This window comes from Alexandromys fortis, unplaced genomic scaffold (assembly GCF_014885135.2).
Source record: "Alexandromys fortis isolate MF-2015 unplaced genomic scaffold, M_Fortis_MF-2015_v1.1 scaffold_79, whole genome shotgun sequence".
NCBI classification, from domain to species: domain Eukaryota; kingdom Metazoa; phylum Chordata; class Mammalia; order Rodentia; family Cricetidae; genus Alexandromys; species Alexandromys fortis.
The window spans coordinates 38348-54309 of NW_026067964.1; the positions used below are offsets into that span (position 1 = coordinate 38348).

The 15962-nt window shown below is 40.3% G+C and overlaps 1 protein-coding gene across 1 annotated transcript in view; it reads left to right on the forward strand.

Annotated features, from left to right (window-relative positions):
* Positions 1-1074: 1074 nt before the first annotated feature.
* Bdp1 (B double prime 1, subunit of RNA polymerase III transcription initiation factor IIIB) overlaps positions 1075-15962 on the forward strand; it is a 94799-nt gene continuing 79911 nt past the window's right edge. Inside the window, exons 1-6 of the mRNA XM_050153811.1 lie at positions 1075-1509; positions 5075-5351; positions 7842-7951; positions 9104-9163; positions 12696-12827; positions 14977-15110. Coding sequence (XP_050009768.1) covers positions 1292-1509; positions 5075-5351; positions 7842-7951; positions 9104-9163; positions 12696-12827; positions 14977-15110 — 931 coding nt within the window. The 5' untranslated portion in view covers positions 1075-1291. The remainder of the gene's footprint in view (positions 1510-5074; positions 5352-7841; positions 7952-9103; positions 9164-12695; positions 12828-14976; positions 15111-15962) is intronic.

Genomic DNA, 15962 nt, shown 5'->3' on the forward strand with positions numbered 1-15962 from the left:
TTATTTATTTATTATGAATACAATATTCTGTTTGTGTGTATGCTAGCAGACCAAAAGAGGGCACCAGGCCCCATTACAGATGGTTGTGAGCCACCATGTGGTTGCTGGGAATTGAACTCAAGACCTCCAGAAGAGCAGTCCATGCTCTTAACCTCTGAGCCACCTCTCCAGCCCCCGTAATTTTTTTTTTATTTTAGAGACAGGGTTTCTCCGTAGCTTTTTTGGTTCCTGTCCTGGAACTAGCTCTTGTAGACCAGGCTGGCCTTGAACTCACAGAGATCCGCCTGCCTCTGCCGAGAGAGAGAGAGAGAGAGAGAGAGAGAGAGAGAGAGAGAGAGAGAGAGAGAGAGAGAGAGAGAGACCCTGTCTCAAAAACAAAACCAGTGTCTATCTATGCTCTGGGTACGAGCTGGTGGTAAGGCACTTCTCTCAAACTATTTTATTGTCTTTTTGAGATAAGGTCTTTCTAGATAGTCCGTGCTGGCCTGGAACTTGTCGTGACCTTCCTGTAAGCGTTAGAGGTTGTGTACAAAGGGAGTACAAAGGGTACTCCTGGCGGGAACCAGGGAGTACCACAACGTTACTGGAACCGTAGCAGTTTACAGCTCTATTCCAGGAAAGTTTTCCCCAATGCAAGGGTAACTAGACTGTCTCCCAATGCACCACCAGGCTTTGTATTTTTTCACACTTTGCCTTTTCTCTAGAACTCCTTAATAGTCCATAAAAGATTCTGTTAAGTGGGCTGGGGGTGAAGTTCTGTGGTACCGTGCATACCGATTATGCTAGGGGCCTTGGGTTCAAACTCCAGCACCTCGCGGGTAGGGTTTGGGAGTTGGGGTGTTTTACAAGTTTGAGTCTGAAGATCGAGCTGTTTCCCTACTCTTTTTTCAACAACCCCCGCCGTTTTACAGAAGAAGGAATATCTAGTTGAGTTCAAAATCTCTGCTTTACAGGTAACCGAAGCTACAGAGCGTTGCGGTTGCTATGGTTCCCGGCGCCCGCAGCGTGACGTCAGTCCGCGGCGCAGTTTGATTACGCGATGATTTCCGGCGCCTCTTTGCGAGCCGGGCCGCGGGGAGGAGAAACTTAGCTATCAGTGTGGCAGGGTCATGAAGAGGAGGCGGTGGCGGGAGAGCGGAGGAGGCGGAGGGGGCGCGAAATTGCGGTAGCCAGCGCTGGGCTGGTGATTGTGGCCGTGTGGGAGGGAGAGGGTCCGAGCCCTCGGGCAGCTGCCGGGGCTCTGGGCTGAGCGCGGCTGTGGAGCCGCTGCTCCCGGCCCCCTGGCTCCGCCATGTTCCGCAGGGCACGCCTTAGCGTGAAGCCGAATGTCAGGCCTGGTGGAGGCTCCAGGGGCTCCGCCGCTCCTAATTCCCAACGTGTACCGGAGGCTCCCAGGCCTCCCGAGCCTGCCACCGAGTCCTCTCCGAAGCCAGCGGAGCCCACAGATGTGCCTGCGCCTGCGGTGGCTTCCGGGGAAGCGGAGCCCCAGGAAAAGGATCCCAGGAGCAGGTATGGTCTTCTAGAACGAGCATGAAGCCGAGTACCTCGTCTGCAGCAAGCCTTTGGCTTGAGCTGGACGAAACCACTCCTAGCTGTAGTTTAATTCCCTGATCAGAAGGTGTGACTGCTGATTCTGTCATGATTCTCGAGAAGACCCTTTTTTTTTTTTTTTTTTTTTTTTAAACAGGGATGGGAATTCAGGTTTCACAATTCCGAATTCACGAATAGGCACGCTATCACTAAGAATTTAATTCTCCTATTCTCCTGGAGCATTTTACTCGGAAAGCAGTTTGGGATTTTCATTTTGTGAATATTTATTTTTAAAAGGAGAACACCAATGTTTCTTGAATTTCTTTTTCCCCCTCCACGCGGTGATGCAGTTGAATCCCAGCGCCTCATGCGTGTCAGGCAAGCGCCCTGTCAGAGCCACACCTGCAGAATTTGTCAAACTCAGGTTGCTTATTTTGGTTTGAGTGTGTACTCCTTTATAGTTGCAATGTTTCCCGAATTAAGACGCCTCGCTTTAGCGTCAAATACCCTATTTAAATGCAGGACTCTACTTCTTAGTTTAAGAATTCCTCAGTGAAAATTTATTCCTCTCTTAGATGTCAGTAGTACCTCCTTTGGGGCAGTATTTTGAGATCAGATATGATTTTATAAACTATTTTGAGAATGACATGGAAGAGTAGTTCCTCCATATTTACTAATTTCAAAAAAAGTGACAAGAACCAGGTGTAGTCCGCATGCATTTAGTCCTAGCAATCGAGAGGCTGAGGCAGGTGGATCTCTGTGAGTTCGAGGCCAGCCTGGTCTACGGAGTGAGTTGTAGAACAGTCAGGATTATGTAGACGCTGTCTCAAAAAACAAAACAAGGAAAGGTGATGGTACACTGATTGCAGTTTTTCTATTACACAGAGGAAGAAGCCAGTAAACTGCTAATCATGTTGACAGGGAGATGGTACAAATTACGTTTGCATAGCAACAGCATTTCTTCTGTGATCTGAGTTGGTGCTCTGTGTTATTTTGATATTTCAATGATTCTCCATATTTCCAAGTTTCTATTTAGAATGAAAATACTAGTGTTGGTCATTACTCAAAGGGGTTTGGAGATTTTTGTTAGCTGTGTTGGAATGCATGCTATGGTCCTGAGATATCTAGATTATTTACACACACATAAATTTGTTGTTGGTTTTTGTTTTGTTTTTTAGGCAGGATTTCACTATGTGGCTTTGACTTGCCTGGAACAAAGAGATCCATCGCCTCTGCCTTCTGAGTACTGGGATTAAAAGCATGTGCCACCATGTCCAGCAGTTTGTCTGTCTGTCTTTCTTTCTTTCTTTCTTTCTTTCTTTCTTTCTTTCTTTCTTTCTTTCTTTCTTTTTTTTAAGAGAGAATTTTCATGTAGCTCAGGCTGGCCTAGAACTGACTGTGCATGAGGAGATGCCCTTGAATTCCTGATCCCACTGCTGTGCCTTCTGAATGCTGAAGTGGCAGATGTGTGCAGCTGTGCCTGGTTCCTGTGGCATTGGCGATGGAAGCCAGGCCTCTATGCATGCTGCCCAAGCACTCAGCCAGCTTAGCTACATCCCAAGTCTTTTTCCTTATTTGATGAGACCATTTTGTTCTGGGTTTTTGCTAGTTGTAGAAACCAACAGAGTATGCATTTAACGTAGAAAATGCCAGGTTGATGTGTTACATCGTTTTAAGGGTCACAGTTTTTGCTGAACCCCAGGGCTTTGTGCATATTAGGCAAGCAGTCTACCATTGAGTTTTATCTGTCTTCAGCTTTAGGAAAAGAGTTTAAATTAAAAGTCTTTTTTAGAGAGATTATACCAGAGGTTAAGATAGCTTCAACTTTATATAGAAGTAATGATAAGATAAAAATAGACTTAAAATCTTGATTTATATCCCCCCTAAAATCAATCAGTCAGTCTGTCTGTCTGTCTATCTATCTATCTATCTATCTATCTATCTATCTATCTGCATTAGTGTTTTGCCTGTATGAATGTATGTTTATGTGAAGGTATCAGATCCCTTAGAACTGGAGTTACAGACAGTTGTGAGCTGCCATGTGGGTGCTGGGAATTGAGCCAAGGTCCTCTGGAAGAGCAGCCAGTGCTCTTAACCAATGAGCCATCTCTCAAGCTCCTATACCCCCTTTTCAACGTTAAATGATAGTACTTATTTATGGAGTATGATGTGTTATTTCGGTATGTATTTGGAATGTGTCATGGTTTGATATATCACTTTAAAAGTTTATTATTTCTTTGTGTTGATCGTTCCAGATCTTTTCTATAACAATCTTGTGATAAAAATTGTCAACCATAGTTATCCTGCCTGCTAAAGTGCGTTTTAGAAGTAGATGTTAATGCTATTCAACTTCACCTCTGGTTTCTTTCTTTTTTTTGCTTTTTGAGACAGGGTTTCTCTGTGACTGCCCTGGAACTCTCTGTAGAGCGGGCTGGGCTTGAACTCAGAGATCTGCCTGCCTCTGTGATGTGACTGAAGGTGTACACCACTCTGCCTGGCTTTTTGCTTTTTAAGAAATTTTATGCATGTGGGTGTTTGTCTTTGTGCACCACTTGCATGCCTGGTGCTTATGGAAACTAGAAGAGGATGTTAGATTCCCTGGAACTAGAGTTACAGACAGTTGTGAGCTACATCTGGGTTCTGGGAATTGAACCCAAGCAGCCAGTGCTCTTTCTTAATCTTGAGTCGTGATGTCAGCCCATTTCTGAGAGACTTATATCTGATCTGTACCATAGTCAATATGACTAGATCTTTTTTTTTTCTCCTGTTTTTTGAGCTAGGGTCTCATGTAGCCTAAGCTAGCCTCAACTCTTATGTTGCTAAGGATGATCGTAAACTTTTCTGATCCTTCTGCTTCTACTTCCTCAGTATTGCAATTATAGACATGTAGCAAAACAAAAATGTCCAAACCTCTCAGCTGTTTATTTATTAAAAATTTGCTAATTAAGCCTTGTTCTGTGTCTTAGCTGTTGTTGTTTCGTGCTCAGCATATTATTAATGTTTTATGTTGGGCTTAGGGATTGAAGTTTGAAAAAGATTAACTTAAACAGACTTAGAATTTACATGCACAAAAACTATTTATTTTTTGTTGTTTGAAGATTTTGTGTGTGTGTGTGTGTGTGAATGTCACGTGTGTGCAGATGTCCATGGAGGACAGAAAGTGTGGGATCTATGGAGTTAGAGTTCTGGGTGTTTGTGCACCACTTGATGTCAGTACTGGGAACCATTCTGGTCCTGGAGAAGTAAAAGTACATTTATCCCTCTCAGTAGCCCTGCTTTGTTCTGAGATAGTCTTACCTGGTAGGCAGCTTAAGCTTCTTGGCTTCAGACTCATGGCAGTCTGTCTGCCTCAGCTTCCCTTTGCTGGGAATAGTGTGTGAGCTCTCACATCTGGCTAAGAAAGTTTTAAACAAGACTTTGTTGTAATCAACATAAATCTGAGAAGTCATGGTTTTATGCATTTTTTTCTGTATTGAGACCTTACTATAGTTTTAAAACTAGCATAAGATTCATGATGTCCACTCTTTCTTTTATATTTCAACAGTGATGCAAAGACTGGTGATGAAAATAATGTTGAAGAGTCCAGCAAATCATCCTCTACTGTTTCTCAGAGAAGAAAGCGAGTGCCAAGCACTTCTAGTCTTGCGAAGCCTACTGTCAGTGTTCCTTCACAGTGTCAACCCTTGTCTGCAGTTAACCACGATGCTCCGCAGCCCAGCCCTACTCCAGCTAAAGACAAGCCCCCGTGTTCAGATAGATACCGAATATACAAGGCCAGGAAACTGAGAGAGATGCTGAAAGAAGAGTTGAGGAAAGAGAAGGTAAGTTGAAGAAACACAAAATTTAGATGCTGCATGCTAGATTTCTATATTTAGCTTTAGAAGAAAAAGAAGTATGTGTTGAAATGGATGGGAAAATAATACCAGATAATGACTCGTGTGTAACATAACATCTTGTGTAATACAAAGTAATAGAGTGGTATATTATTTGTGTTTTAGCTCAGAGGAAAAAGCAGCCATACTAGTCAGCTACACAGCCAGGCAACAATGCACACACCTTTAATCCCAGGACTCTGTGAGTTCAAGGCCACCCTGGGCTACACACTATTGAATCTGTGTAAAGAAGAAACAGGTGATTCCAGCATTTGGGATCCCATGCCTTTAATCCCAGCATTAGGGAGGTATAGACAGGAGTATGGCTGGACAGAGAGAGGACTGTAAAGGGGAAGAGATAGGAACTCAGGAGAGTATGGAGTCTGAGGATTCGTGGAGACAGAATCTTGCCTTTTGGGTCTGAATTTTTGGCAGAGGTAAAAGGTCTCTCTAGTGGTTGGCTGCTTTGCTTGTCTGATCTTCAAGTTGAACCCCAGTATCTGTCTCTGGGTTTTTATTATTTGTGCTTCAAAGTAAACCTTGTAAATTTACTTTTTTTTCAACTGATAGACTTTATTATTATTACTATTTATTAATTTTCAGGGTTTTTTGGGGGGGCATTTGCAATGATCTTTAACTCAATGTGTAACTCACTCTGTAGTCAAACCATCTTACTGACCCAGCCATCCATATCTTGTATCATCACATTTTCCTTGATAGTCATTTTAAAATTATTTTATTCATTTAAATTTTTCACTAGTTTTGGTGATAATAAGAAGTAAGTTTTTTATGAACATGCAGATAGATACACAAGCATATGAAAATAGTTTCCATAAAAATGTCTAAGCGATGTGGAGTAATTTGAATTAAAATGAGTATAATCAAGCAAATGTGAATGTTTTAAATTGAACTATGGCCAAAAAACTTACGCAGTGCATATAATAAGAGTTGTGTCCCTTTTAATCAGGCACGGTATACAGTGGAACAGTAATAAAGCTGGCTTTGGAGTTAGAAACGTAGGCTTCATCCCTTATTAGCAGTGTGATGTTGGGCGGCTTAGTCTTTTTTGTATCTCTGTTTCTCTTTCTCTGTAAAATATTACCAACAATGATACTAAAACCTCACTGGAGGATTTTGAAGATTTATTATTCATGCGTTTGAACTAATGTGTTTTAGTGTTTAGAAAGTAGTGAACAACAAATGTCAGCTGTTTTAGCTAATTACAGAACACCTCATTTTGGTAGTGTTGGGGATTGAACTCTGGACCTCATATATGTGAGGCAGGTGCTTTAACACTGAGCCACATTCCTAGCTTTGATAAACAGAATTGTATATGCTGAGCTTTTTATCTAGTGCCAATTTTTTGGATTTTTTCTCTTTCTTTCTTTTTAATTAATTAATTAATTAATTTATGTATTTATTATGTATACAATGTTCTGTCTGTGTGTATGTCTGCAGGCCAGAAGAGGGCACCAGACCCCATTACAGATGGTTGTGAGCCACCATGTGGTTGCTGGGAATTGAACTCAGGACCTTTAGAAGAGCAGGCAATGCTCTTAACCTCTTGAGCCATCTCTTGAGCACTCTTTCTTTCTTTTGATGTATATAAATGCTCTATCTGCATGTATGAATTTATGTCAGAAGAGGGCACCAGATCTCACTATAGATGGTTGTGAGCCACCATGTGCTTGCTGGGGATTTTGAATTCAGGACCTCTGGAAGAGCAGTCAGTGCTCTTAACCGCTGAGCTCCCTAGCTCCCAACTTTTTGGATTTTAAAAATTGTTAAGAGGTGATTCATCTTTGAGAAACTTTTATCCATGCTCTCTTAGGTTTGTTAACTGTCTTCAGAGTGCCTCTCCATCTTAACTCTTGCTGTGAAGCCCATGGTAAAATATCTTTAATTAAAATAAGGGTTTGGAGAGGTGGTTCACTGGTTAAAAGTGCTTGCTTTACAATCTTGGATCCCAGCACCTATGTAACAAGTTGGGCATCCCACAAATGGCTGTAATCTCACCTCTGAGATGGGCTAGGATCACTGGGTCTTGCTGATTTCTACTCTAGCTAAGATGTAAGCCCTTGCCTCAAAAGACTTAAGTAGCGAGTGATATAGGGCGACACTCAGTGGCCTTTTCTGGCCTCCATGGGGCATGGACACATCTACCCGTGCTCACACATGCATGCATACACACAAATCAAATTACATCATCATAAAACATCTATAATAAAACCTCTAATTCTGCTTTATTTTAAAATGCTACTAAGGAAAAAGAAAAACTACTAAGGGTATTGTATAATACAACATTCAGGTTATAAATGACTTCTTAAAATTAGGTATAATTATAGTAATATTAAATTTAAAGCATTTTAAGTCAGTGGGTTGTGTATTTGAGTTTAGGGTGTCTGAAATTATTTTTTTTCATAAAATCTCTGTATATAGAAACAATGGAAAAACAAGTTTGCTACAAACGAAAGCCAGAGGCCACCAGATCGTTCAAAAATGACCATGAGAGACTTCATATATTACCTGCCAGATAACAATCCAATGACGTAAGTAAAATTTATTTGTGCTTTAATTTCATTGGGTATATAGTGATATGGCACTTTTAGAGTACAGTTTCTTGTTTTTTAGAAGCCTGTTGATAAAATAAAATTTCTAACAAAATGAGTATAGATACATTTTTCTCCTGGGGTACTGAGGTCTAAGCTGATGCTTTTCCCACGTGCGGTACTCACAATCGTGCTCTATCAAGTGACTACTTTCTGGGATGATCATGATGCCCTTCCTTTATCTCCAAGATGAAAAGGGGCTCCTTTATTGTTTTAATTATCAGGATAGAGTGTAACTTCTATTTTTTATGTACTATAATGCTATAGAAAGGAATCTTTAGTTTTTATGCCCTATACATTAGTAACGGTACAGTTTGAGTAACAAGTCCTTCATGAACAAAGCTTTAATTCTTTAATTAAAGTTAGCCTGAGATAGAAGGTAGAAATCCTGGAAATCTGTTCATTGTGATTTTGGTGGTGTAGGATATGGAATTAGCGTATTTCTTCAGTATAAGTGTCTTTTACGTTCATCCGGTCTTTGTTGGCCTCATTGAAGAAAGGGCAAGAAACATAAGTTTGAGTTTGACAGCTATCGGCTGGAGATGAGCCTCCTAGGTTGCTTCATTTCCTAGAGCTGAGAGTCTCTCTTCACTAAGGAATTAGGGGGTAAAAACATTTCTGATTTAGGCCACAGCAGATATTGGTACTTGGTGAATTTTTTATCTATTTATTTAGGTTGGGATGTGTGCTGGGAATCAAGTTAATTCTCAGCCTTCACTGAGCTCATTTCCCAGGCACAGGGAAAAATGATTGCTGAACATTTTAATGAGATGTTTTAGTATATTGTATTAAAAATAGGGGGACTGGAAAGATGGCTCAGTTGTTAAGAGTACTGACTGCTCTTCCAAAGGACCTGGGTTCAATTCCCAGCACCCACACGGCCGCTCACAACTGTCTGTAACTCCAGCTCCAGTGAACCCGACACCCATGATAAAACAATAATGCACATAAAACAAAAAGAAAACATAAAAATAGAAGCTAAGATATTTTTTGGTTATAGATATAATTGATATAATTATAGATATAATCCTATAGATAGTATTGATAAAATATCAATTTATTTAAAAGTATTCTTTTATTTGTACTTAACAGTTCTTCAGTGGAACAAGAAAAGAAAACCGAAAAATCCTTGGCTCCTACCCCGGCAAGAGAGTGAGCATCTTATCTTGCTCTTTTACAAATGTTGTTTAGGTGCCTTTCTGTTGTTGCTGGGTACCAAATTGGGACCACACACAGGTGCCTCACCACTGAGTTATACCCACCATTGGATACACTTTTAAAATGAAGTCTAATGTCCTTCCTTCCTTTTTCCCCCTTTCTTTTTCCTTCCTTCTTTCCTTTCTTCTCTCTCTCTCTCTCTCTCTCTCTCTCTCTCTCTCTCTCTCTCTCTCCCTTCTCCTACCCCTACCTTCCTTCCTCTCTTCCTTTCTTTCTTACAGGTGCAATGTGTTATGTGTTTATACATGTGTGTCTTGTATAGGCACATGTACTTGTCTTACTCAGTCACTCTTGATTGAGGCAAGGTCTCTTGATGATTTTGACTTGTCTATCTAGTCAGCTTATCATCGAAATCCCTTGTCTATTTTTTTTTTTTTTTTTTTTTTTTCGAGACAGGGTTTCTCTGTGATTTTGGAGCCTGTCCTGGAACTAGCTCTTGTAGACCAGGCTGGTCTCGAACTCACAGAGATCCACCTGCCTCTGCCTCCCGAGTGCTGGGATTAAAGGTGTGCGCCACCACCGCCCGGCTGTCTATGATTTTTGAATGCTGCCTATTAGGCCTATCCATCTTTTACATGGGTTTTGAGGATCCAAACTCAATTCCTCATGCTTCTGGATAAATGGTTTATCCATGGAACACCCCTACCCCCAGCTTCAAATGAATCTTTCTGTTGTACTATTTACATTTGATTGGCTCCTGAAAATAGACTCATTTAAGAATAGACGCTATTAGGATAGCCAAAGCTAATAGAGAAACACTCTCTCAAAAAAGAAAAAAAAAAAGAAATAGAGAAGCTGTAGCTGCTTCTGGTAACTTATGTGTCTAACCTCAGTCCTTGAGAGGCTGAGGCAGGAGGATCTCAAGGTCAAGGTCAGTGGGGACTACTGTCCATTCCAGGAATAGTGTGACATTCATGGAGAGATATGAATAAATGTCTCCTTGTCCCTGGTAAGGGGCTGGCGACAGACTCATAAGGATACCAGCTTGGTGAACCAATGAATTTTATGGGTGTTCATTGTCAGGAATACGAGTGAGAGGTTACTCACTGGATTATAAGTTATTTCAAAGACAGCTGCATCATCAGAGCCCAACCCAGCTTGGACGATGATGACTCATGAAAGCTGAGAACCTGGCACTGCACAGCTTGAAGGCAGTTCAGCAGGTTGGAGAGTGTCTTTTAGACATCACAGCTCCATTGGTCTACTCTCTTCTAGGTGGCTTGGCTTATCCAAGAGGGTTTCTCAGAGTCCTTACTGCTTATATGCACTTGGAGAGGGAAGGTCGGTTTTAGGGACTTCCTGAAGCCTTTGAGTTGTTAGCTCCTGAGCTTAACAAGCTTCTCTAGGAACATCCCATGTCTTAAGCTTCTCATCCACTGAGAAGGTTCTATAGGAAATTGCCACACAGCAGGTACATAGGGAGAACCTGTCTCAAAACCACACACACACATACACATACACACACACACACACTTAGATTCTTTCATAATGAAAGGGTTATAGTATTTGTGTAATATATATGTAATTGACTGATATTATGATTTACATTTATACATGTATATTTGTGCCTGTGTGTACATCTGAGTGCCATAACTTGTGGAGGTCATAGGACAGCCTGAGGGTCAGTTCTCTCCTTCTAACTTTTGGGTTCAATGTATTGGACACAGGTTGTCAGGCTTGGCATCTTATCTCACTGGCCTCACGAGTTTTATATTTAGATGTTCACATTGGGAATTATGAGACAGGGTCTCACTATGTAGCCTTGGCTAGTTTAGAACTTGCTATGTAGATCATGCTGGGCCCTGAACTTACAGAGATCAGCCCTGACTCTGAGTGCTAGGACTAAAGGCCTGCACTGCTATGCCCAGCAAATGGAGTTATTGTACAAAAACAGTAGCTTTAAGTAGTAAAAACCTCAAATGAGGTGTTGGAGAGATGGCTCAGAGGTTAAGAGATCTGATTTTTCTTCCAGAGGTCCTGGGTTCAATTCCCAGCAACCATGTGTTGACTCACAGCCATCTGTAATGAGATCTGGTGCCCTCTTCTGGTGTGCAGACATATATATGGAGAACACTGCTCACACAATCAATCAATCAATAAATAAATGCTTTTTAAACGTTCAAAAGGAACAAAGGGAATGTAGACAAAAGTCTTTCCACCTTTGTTTTTTCATGGTTTAAAAGTCTGTGGTTCTCCCTCTTTCCCCCTGAAGCAACAAATGTTAACAATTACAACAATGCATTTTTTTATTACATGTATTTATTGTGTGTGTATTTGTGTGTATATATGCGGGCACATGCATGCCCTGGTGAGTGTGGAAGTGAGAAGATAGTTTGTGGGAGTCAGTGTGTGTTCTGGAGACTGAAGTCAGGTTTTCAGGCTTTGTACAAGAGACTTAACCACTGAGCCATCTCATCAGCTCACCAATTTTTAAATATATCATTCCAGATTTATAATTTATGTGTACTTCAATAAAATATTAAGCTGACATTGTGGTGGAAAGTAAGATTTGAATTCACCTTTTAAAAAACCAAGTTATAATTGGGTAGGAGCAAGAAGTTCTGGGCTTTTGCACTGTAGGCTGATGGAATACCTGAGAGCTGGACAAGGTGGTATACCCTTGTGACTCCAGCAGGTGAGAGACTGAGTCTGCAGCCAGTGTGGGGCCACATGGTGGACACGAGCACCAGGCTACCTAGGGCTTCATAGCAACATCCTATCTCATAGACTAGGAAAATAAAAAAAAATTACAAAAACATACACCAGGAAATATATTTCAGAAAAATAGATTTTGCACATTTTTATCACAAAGCATCGAGAAATGTTTGACATGATAGAAATGCTCAGCTTAAGATACCATTTATTTATTTATTTTCTTTTATTATTGGCCTCAAACCCAAGATAGACTATATACCAGTGAGTTACACATCTGGTACCATTTGTTTATTTTAAAAGCGAGAAAAGATTTCTTATTATTATGTTTTTAGATTCCTTATTAAATGCTACCAAGTATCTGAGTGGTGGTGGGGAACACTTTTAATCCTAGCCCTTGGGAGGCAGAGGCAGGTGGATTTCTGAGCTAAAGGCCGGCCTGGCTTACAGAGTGAGTTCCGGAACAGCTAGTGCTGCACAGTGAAACCCTGTCTGAAAGCAAACAAACAAAAGCTACCAAACAAATATGAAAGAAAATCTTATAACTTCTCCCTTCTCTGTGTATTTATCCATCTGTCCATCTTTATTTTAGTCAGGTTCTTAATGTAAACTCCATATTGACCTAGAACTTTTGGTCCTTTTGCGTTGGCCTCCTTAGTGCCAAGATTACATTGTATACCAACATGCCTGGCAGGTTATCTTTTTCAGTTAAGTTATAGGGAAAGTTTGAAATATCTGAGTTATTGCTCATTAATAACTTGTTTTGAATTCAGACTTCTCAGGAAATGCTAAGTTAATGACTGTTTACATTCAGTAGGCAAGATAATCAGAGCACTCAAGATGCTGATGATAATGGAGACGTGGAAGAGAAGGCCGATGATGGGCCGCTGCTGGTTCCTCGAGTAAAAGTGGCAGAAGATGGTTCTATTATTTTAGATGAAGAAAGGTGAGTTAAAGAGATGGGGAGAGAGGGAGATGATAGCAGAGAACATATCACATTATTGAGGAGAGGTTCTGTTTCTGAATCTGTCAGTATAACTTTATAAACTTTTATAAACTCATATCATGAGTAGTGTAAAAAGGAAATCAAACTAAATTAGTATGTAATTTTAGTATGTTATGCACGAGATGGTATCGCTCTCCTATTTTCTGTCAACCTTTTACTCCTCTTGCTGCTAATCCAGTCCGGCTGCTGAGCCAGCTGTGTGCTATTGTCCACTGAGGGTGGATTTCTAGGATTGACTTAGTTATGAAGTTGATATTTAGGTTTTATCAAATGTAGTAGTTTCACTTTGTTGATATTTTTGAGACAGGGTGTCACTGTGTAGCCCTGGCTGGCCTGGAACTCACTTTGTAGTCCAGGTTGGTCCCTAACTTTACAGGATTCACCTTTCTCTGCTCCTGAGTGCTAGGGTTAAAGTTGAGTGCCACAATACCTCACACTAATTTTGTATTTGGGTGTATGGTTGTAATGGACAATTCCTTGAAAATTGAGTTATGTGTGGTTGTAAGCTTTCTGATGTGGGTGCTGGGAGCTGAATTTGAATCCTCTGGAAGAGCAGCAAGCACTTTTTTTGTTAAAAAATGCACATGTGCACACACACACACACAAGCATACACATCTTGTTTTTTAATTCCTTGAGAGTTTCCAGTTTTGTGCATCATGTTTTGATCATATTTCCAGATCCACTTTCTTTCTTTGTGACCCTTTTTTAAAAAACAAAACAAAACAAAACAAAAAACCTTCAAGACCAGTGAGTGCTACTCAAATATTCTTGAATGTATGGTATTCCACTAGAGCATGGTCAGCTTTATTAGGTCAACTTTATTATTCTTAGAGAAAAGTATCTCTCTTTTACCAATAGCTATTGGTTGCTATTTGGTGCACAGGTAGGGGTGGGATTTTATGCTCAACTCCCCTGTCCATGCTGGAATTTGTTCTAGTTCGGGGTTGTAAAGGTTTTGTGTATTCTGTAACAGTCACTGTGAGTTCATATTTGTAGCTGCTACCTTGCTGTGTGTCCAGAAGCTGTCTCTTTGTAGTTTTCCTGCCTCTGAAAGTTTTTTCACCCTCCCTTCCCATAGTGATTCTTGAGCCTTGGGAGGAGTATGTGTTAGGGCTTACATTTTGTAGTCTCTTATATTCACTGCACTTTGGCCTTGTGGGTCTCTGTTAATCATCATCTACTGCACAAATCAGTCTCTCAGATGAGACTGAGGGTTGCACTGATCTACAGTATAATAGTATACAGTATATACATCAAGCAATTCTTTTTTTTTTTTTTTTTTTTTTTTCGAGACAGGGTTTCTCTGTGGCTTTGGAGCCTGTCCTGGAACTAGCTCTTGTATACCAGGCTGGTCTCGAACTCACAGAGATCCGCCTGCCTCTGCTTCTGCTGGGATTAAAGGCGTGCGCCACCATCGCCCGGCCTGCATCTAGAAATTCTTAACTGCTTATCTCTCTAGCTCTAAAGTGTATATTTTATAAGGGATGAGTTAAAAAAGAGAAATGAAAGGTTTTGAAAGTTTAGTTAGTAAAAATGTACATGACATTTAAATTTGATTATAATAATCATAGATGTAATACTGATAATAAGTTTTTATAGTTGATGGTGATTTTACATGTCATTAACCATTAAAGAAATATTAGCCCAGGGGCCATATAGAAACCAACAAAACAAACCCAGTTGTGGTGACACATGCCTGCACTCTCATGAGTTGAGATAGATGAACAGGAATTTTAAGCTATCCCCAGCCACACAGCGAGTCCTCTAGCCTGGACTACATAAAGCCTGGTCAAACAAACAGACAGACAGACAGACAGAAAAACAAAAAAGGCAGTAGAAGTGTTGTTTCTTAGGTAGTCCAAGTTATTTTGAAACACTGTAATGAAAACAGGCTGGCATTTATGTCTGCTGCTTAGGAATAATGTTCAGAAAATTTGTATTTTGAATTTAAATATAATTTTTTCAAATTATGTTTTATATTTTTGATATTACTGATATAAGTTTTAAAATACAGCCAGTTAAATCTCATCATCTGTTCTTTTTCATGCTTGTTTTTAGTGTGACTCTTTGAAAATGTCTTTCTTTCAGTTTAACTGTAGAAGTTTTGAGAACAAAAGGTCCCTGTGTTGTTGAGGAAAATGATCCTATATTTGAGCGTGGCTCAACAACCACATATTCCAGCTTCAGGAAAAACTATTATTCAAAACCATGGTCAAATGAAGGTAACTAATTCTCATTAAAAGTTGTATGCTGATTTTTTTTTAAATGAAGTGAACTATTTTATGTTATCTTTTTTTTTTTCTCTCTCTCTCTCTGAGACAGGGTTTCTCTGTGTAACAGCTCTGGCTGTATTGGAATTCACTTTGTAGACCAGGTTGACCTCCAGTTCACTGAGGTCTCTCTCCCTGCCTCTGCTTCCAAAGTGCTGGGATTAAAGACAAGCACCCCCACCTCCTGGCTCTATTTTATGTTTTCTAATTAAATCAGACTTGTAAATAAAATGTCAATTGATATGTTGTCTTTTATCCATTTAATTTTATTGGTTCCCCTTTCTTTGTCCCCTACTGTCTTTGACTTTACCCTAGAAATCATTCTAAGAATTAACATTCTAAGAATCCGTTTTCCTGGGTTCTTAAGCTTTTTCAAATTCTACAGAGAAACAACATTTAAGTGACTAATTGACAGTATTTCTGTGTAAGCACGATGTGTGCTGTAGAGTATTCTGCTTCCAATGTTTCTAATCATCATGGCCTCCTTGAAAACATGGTCACCTAGCATTTCTACAGCTGGTCCCCTGCAGTGAAGTTACATACCTAGAATGTAAGCATTGAGGACTCTTAGGCCAGACAATCATTAATTTGAGACCAGTCTGGCCTATATAAAGAATCTTACCTCTCTTGGTGGTGCTGGCACACCCCTTTAATTCCAGCACTAGGGAGGCAGAGGCAGGTGGATCTCTGTGAAATCGAGGCCAGTCTGGTCTACATAGTGAGTTCCAGGACAGTCAGGGCTACACAGAGAAACCTGTCTTGACCCTCCCCCCAAAGAATTTTACCTCAAATAAACAAAAAAAA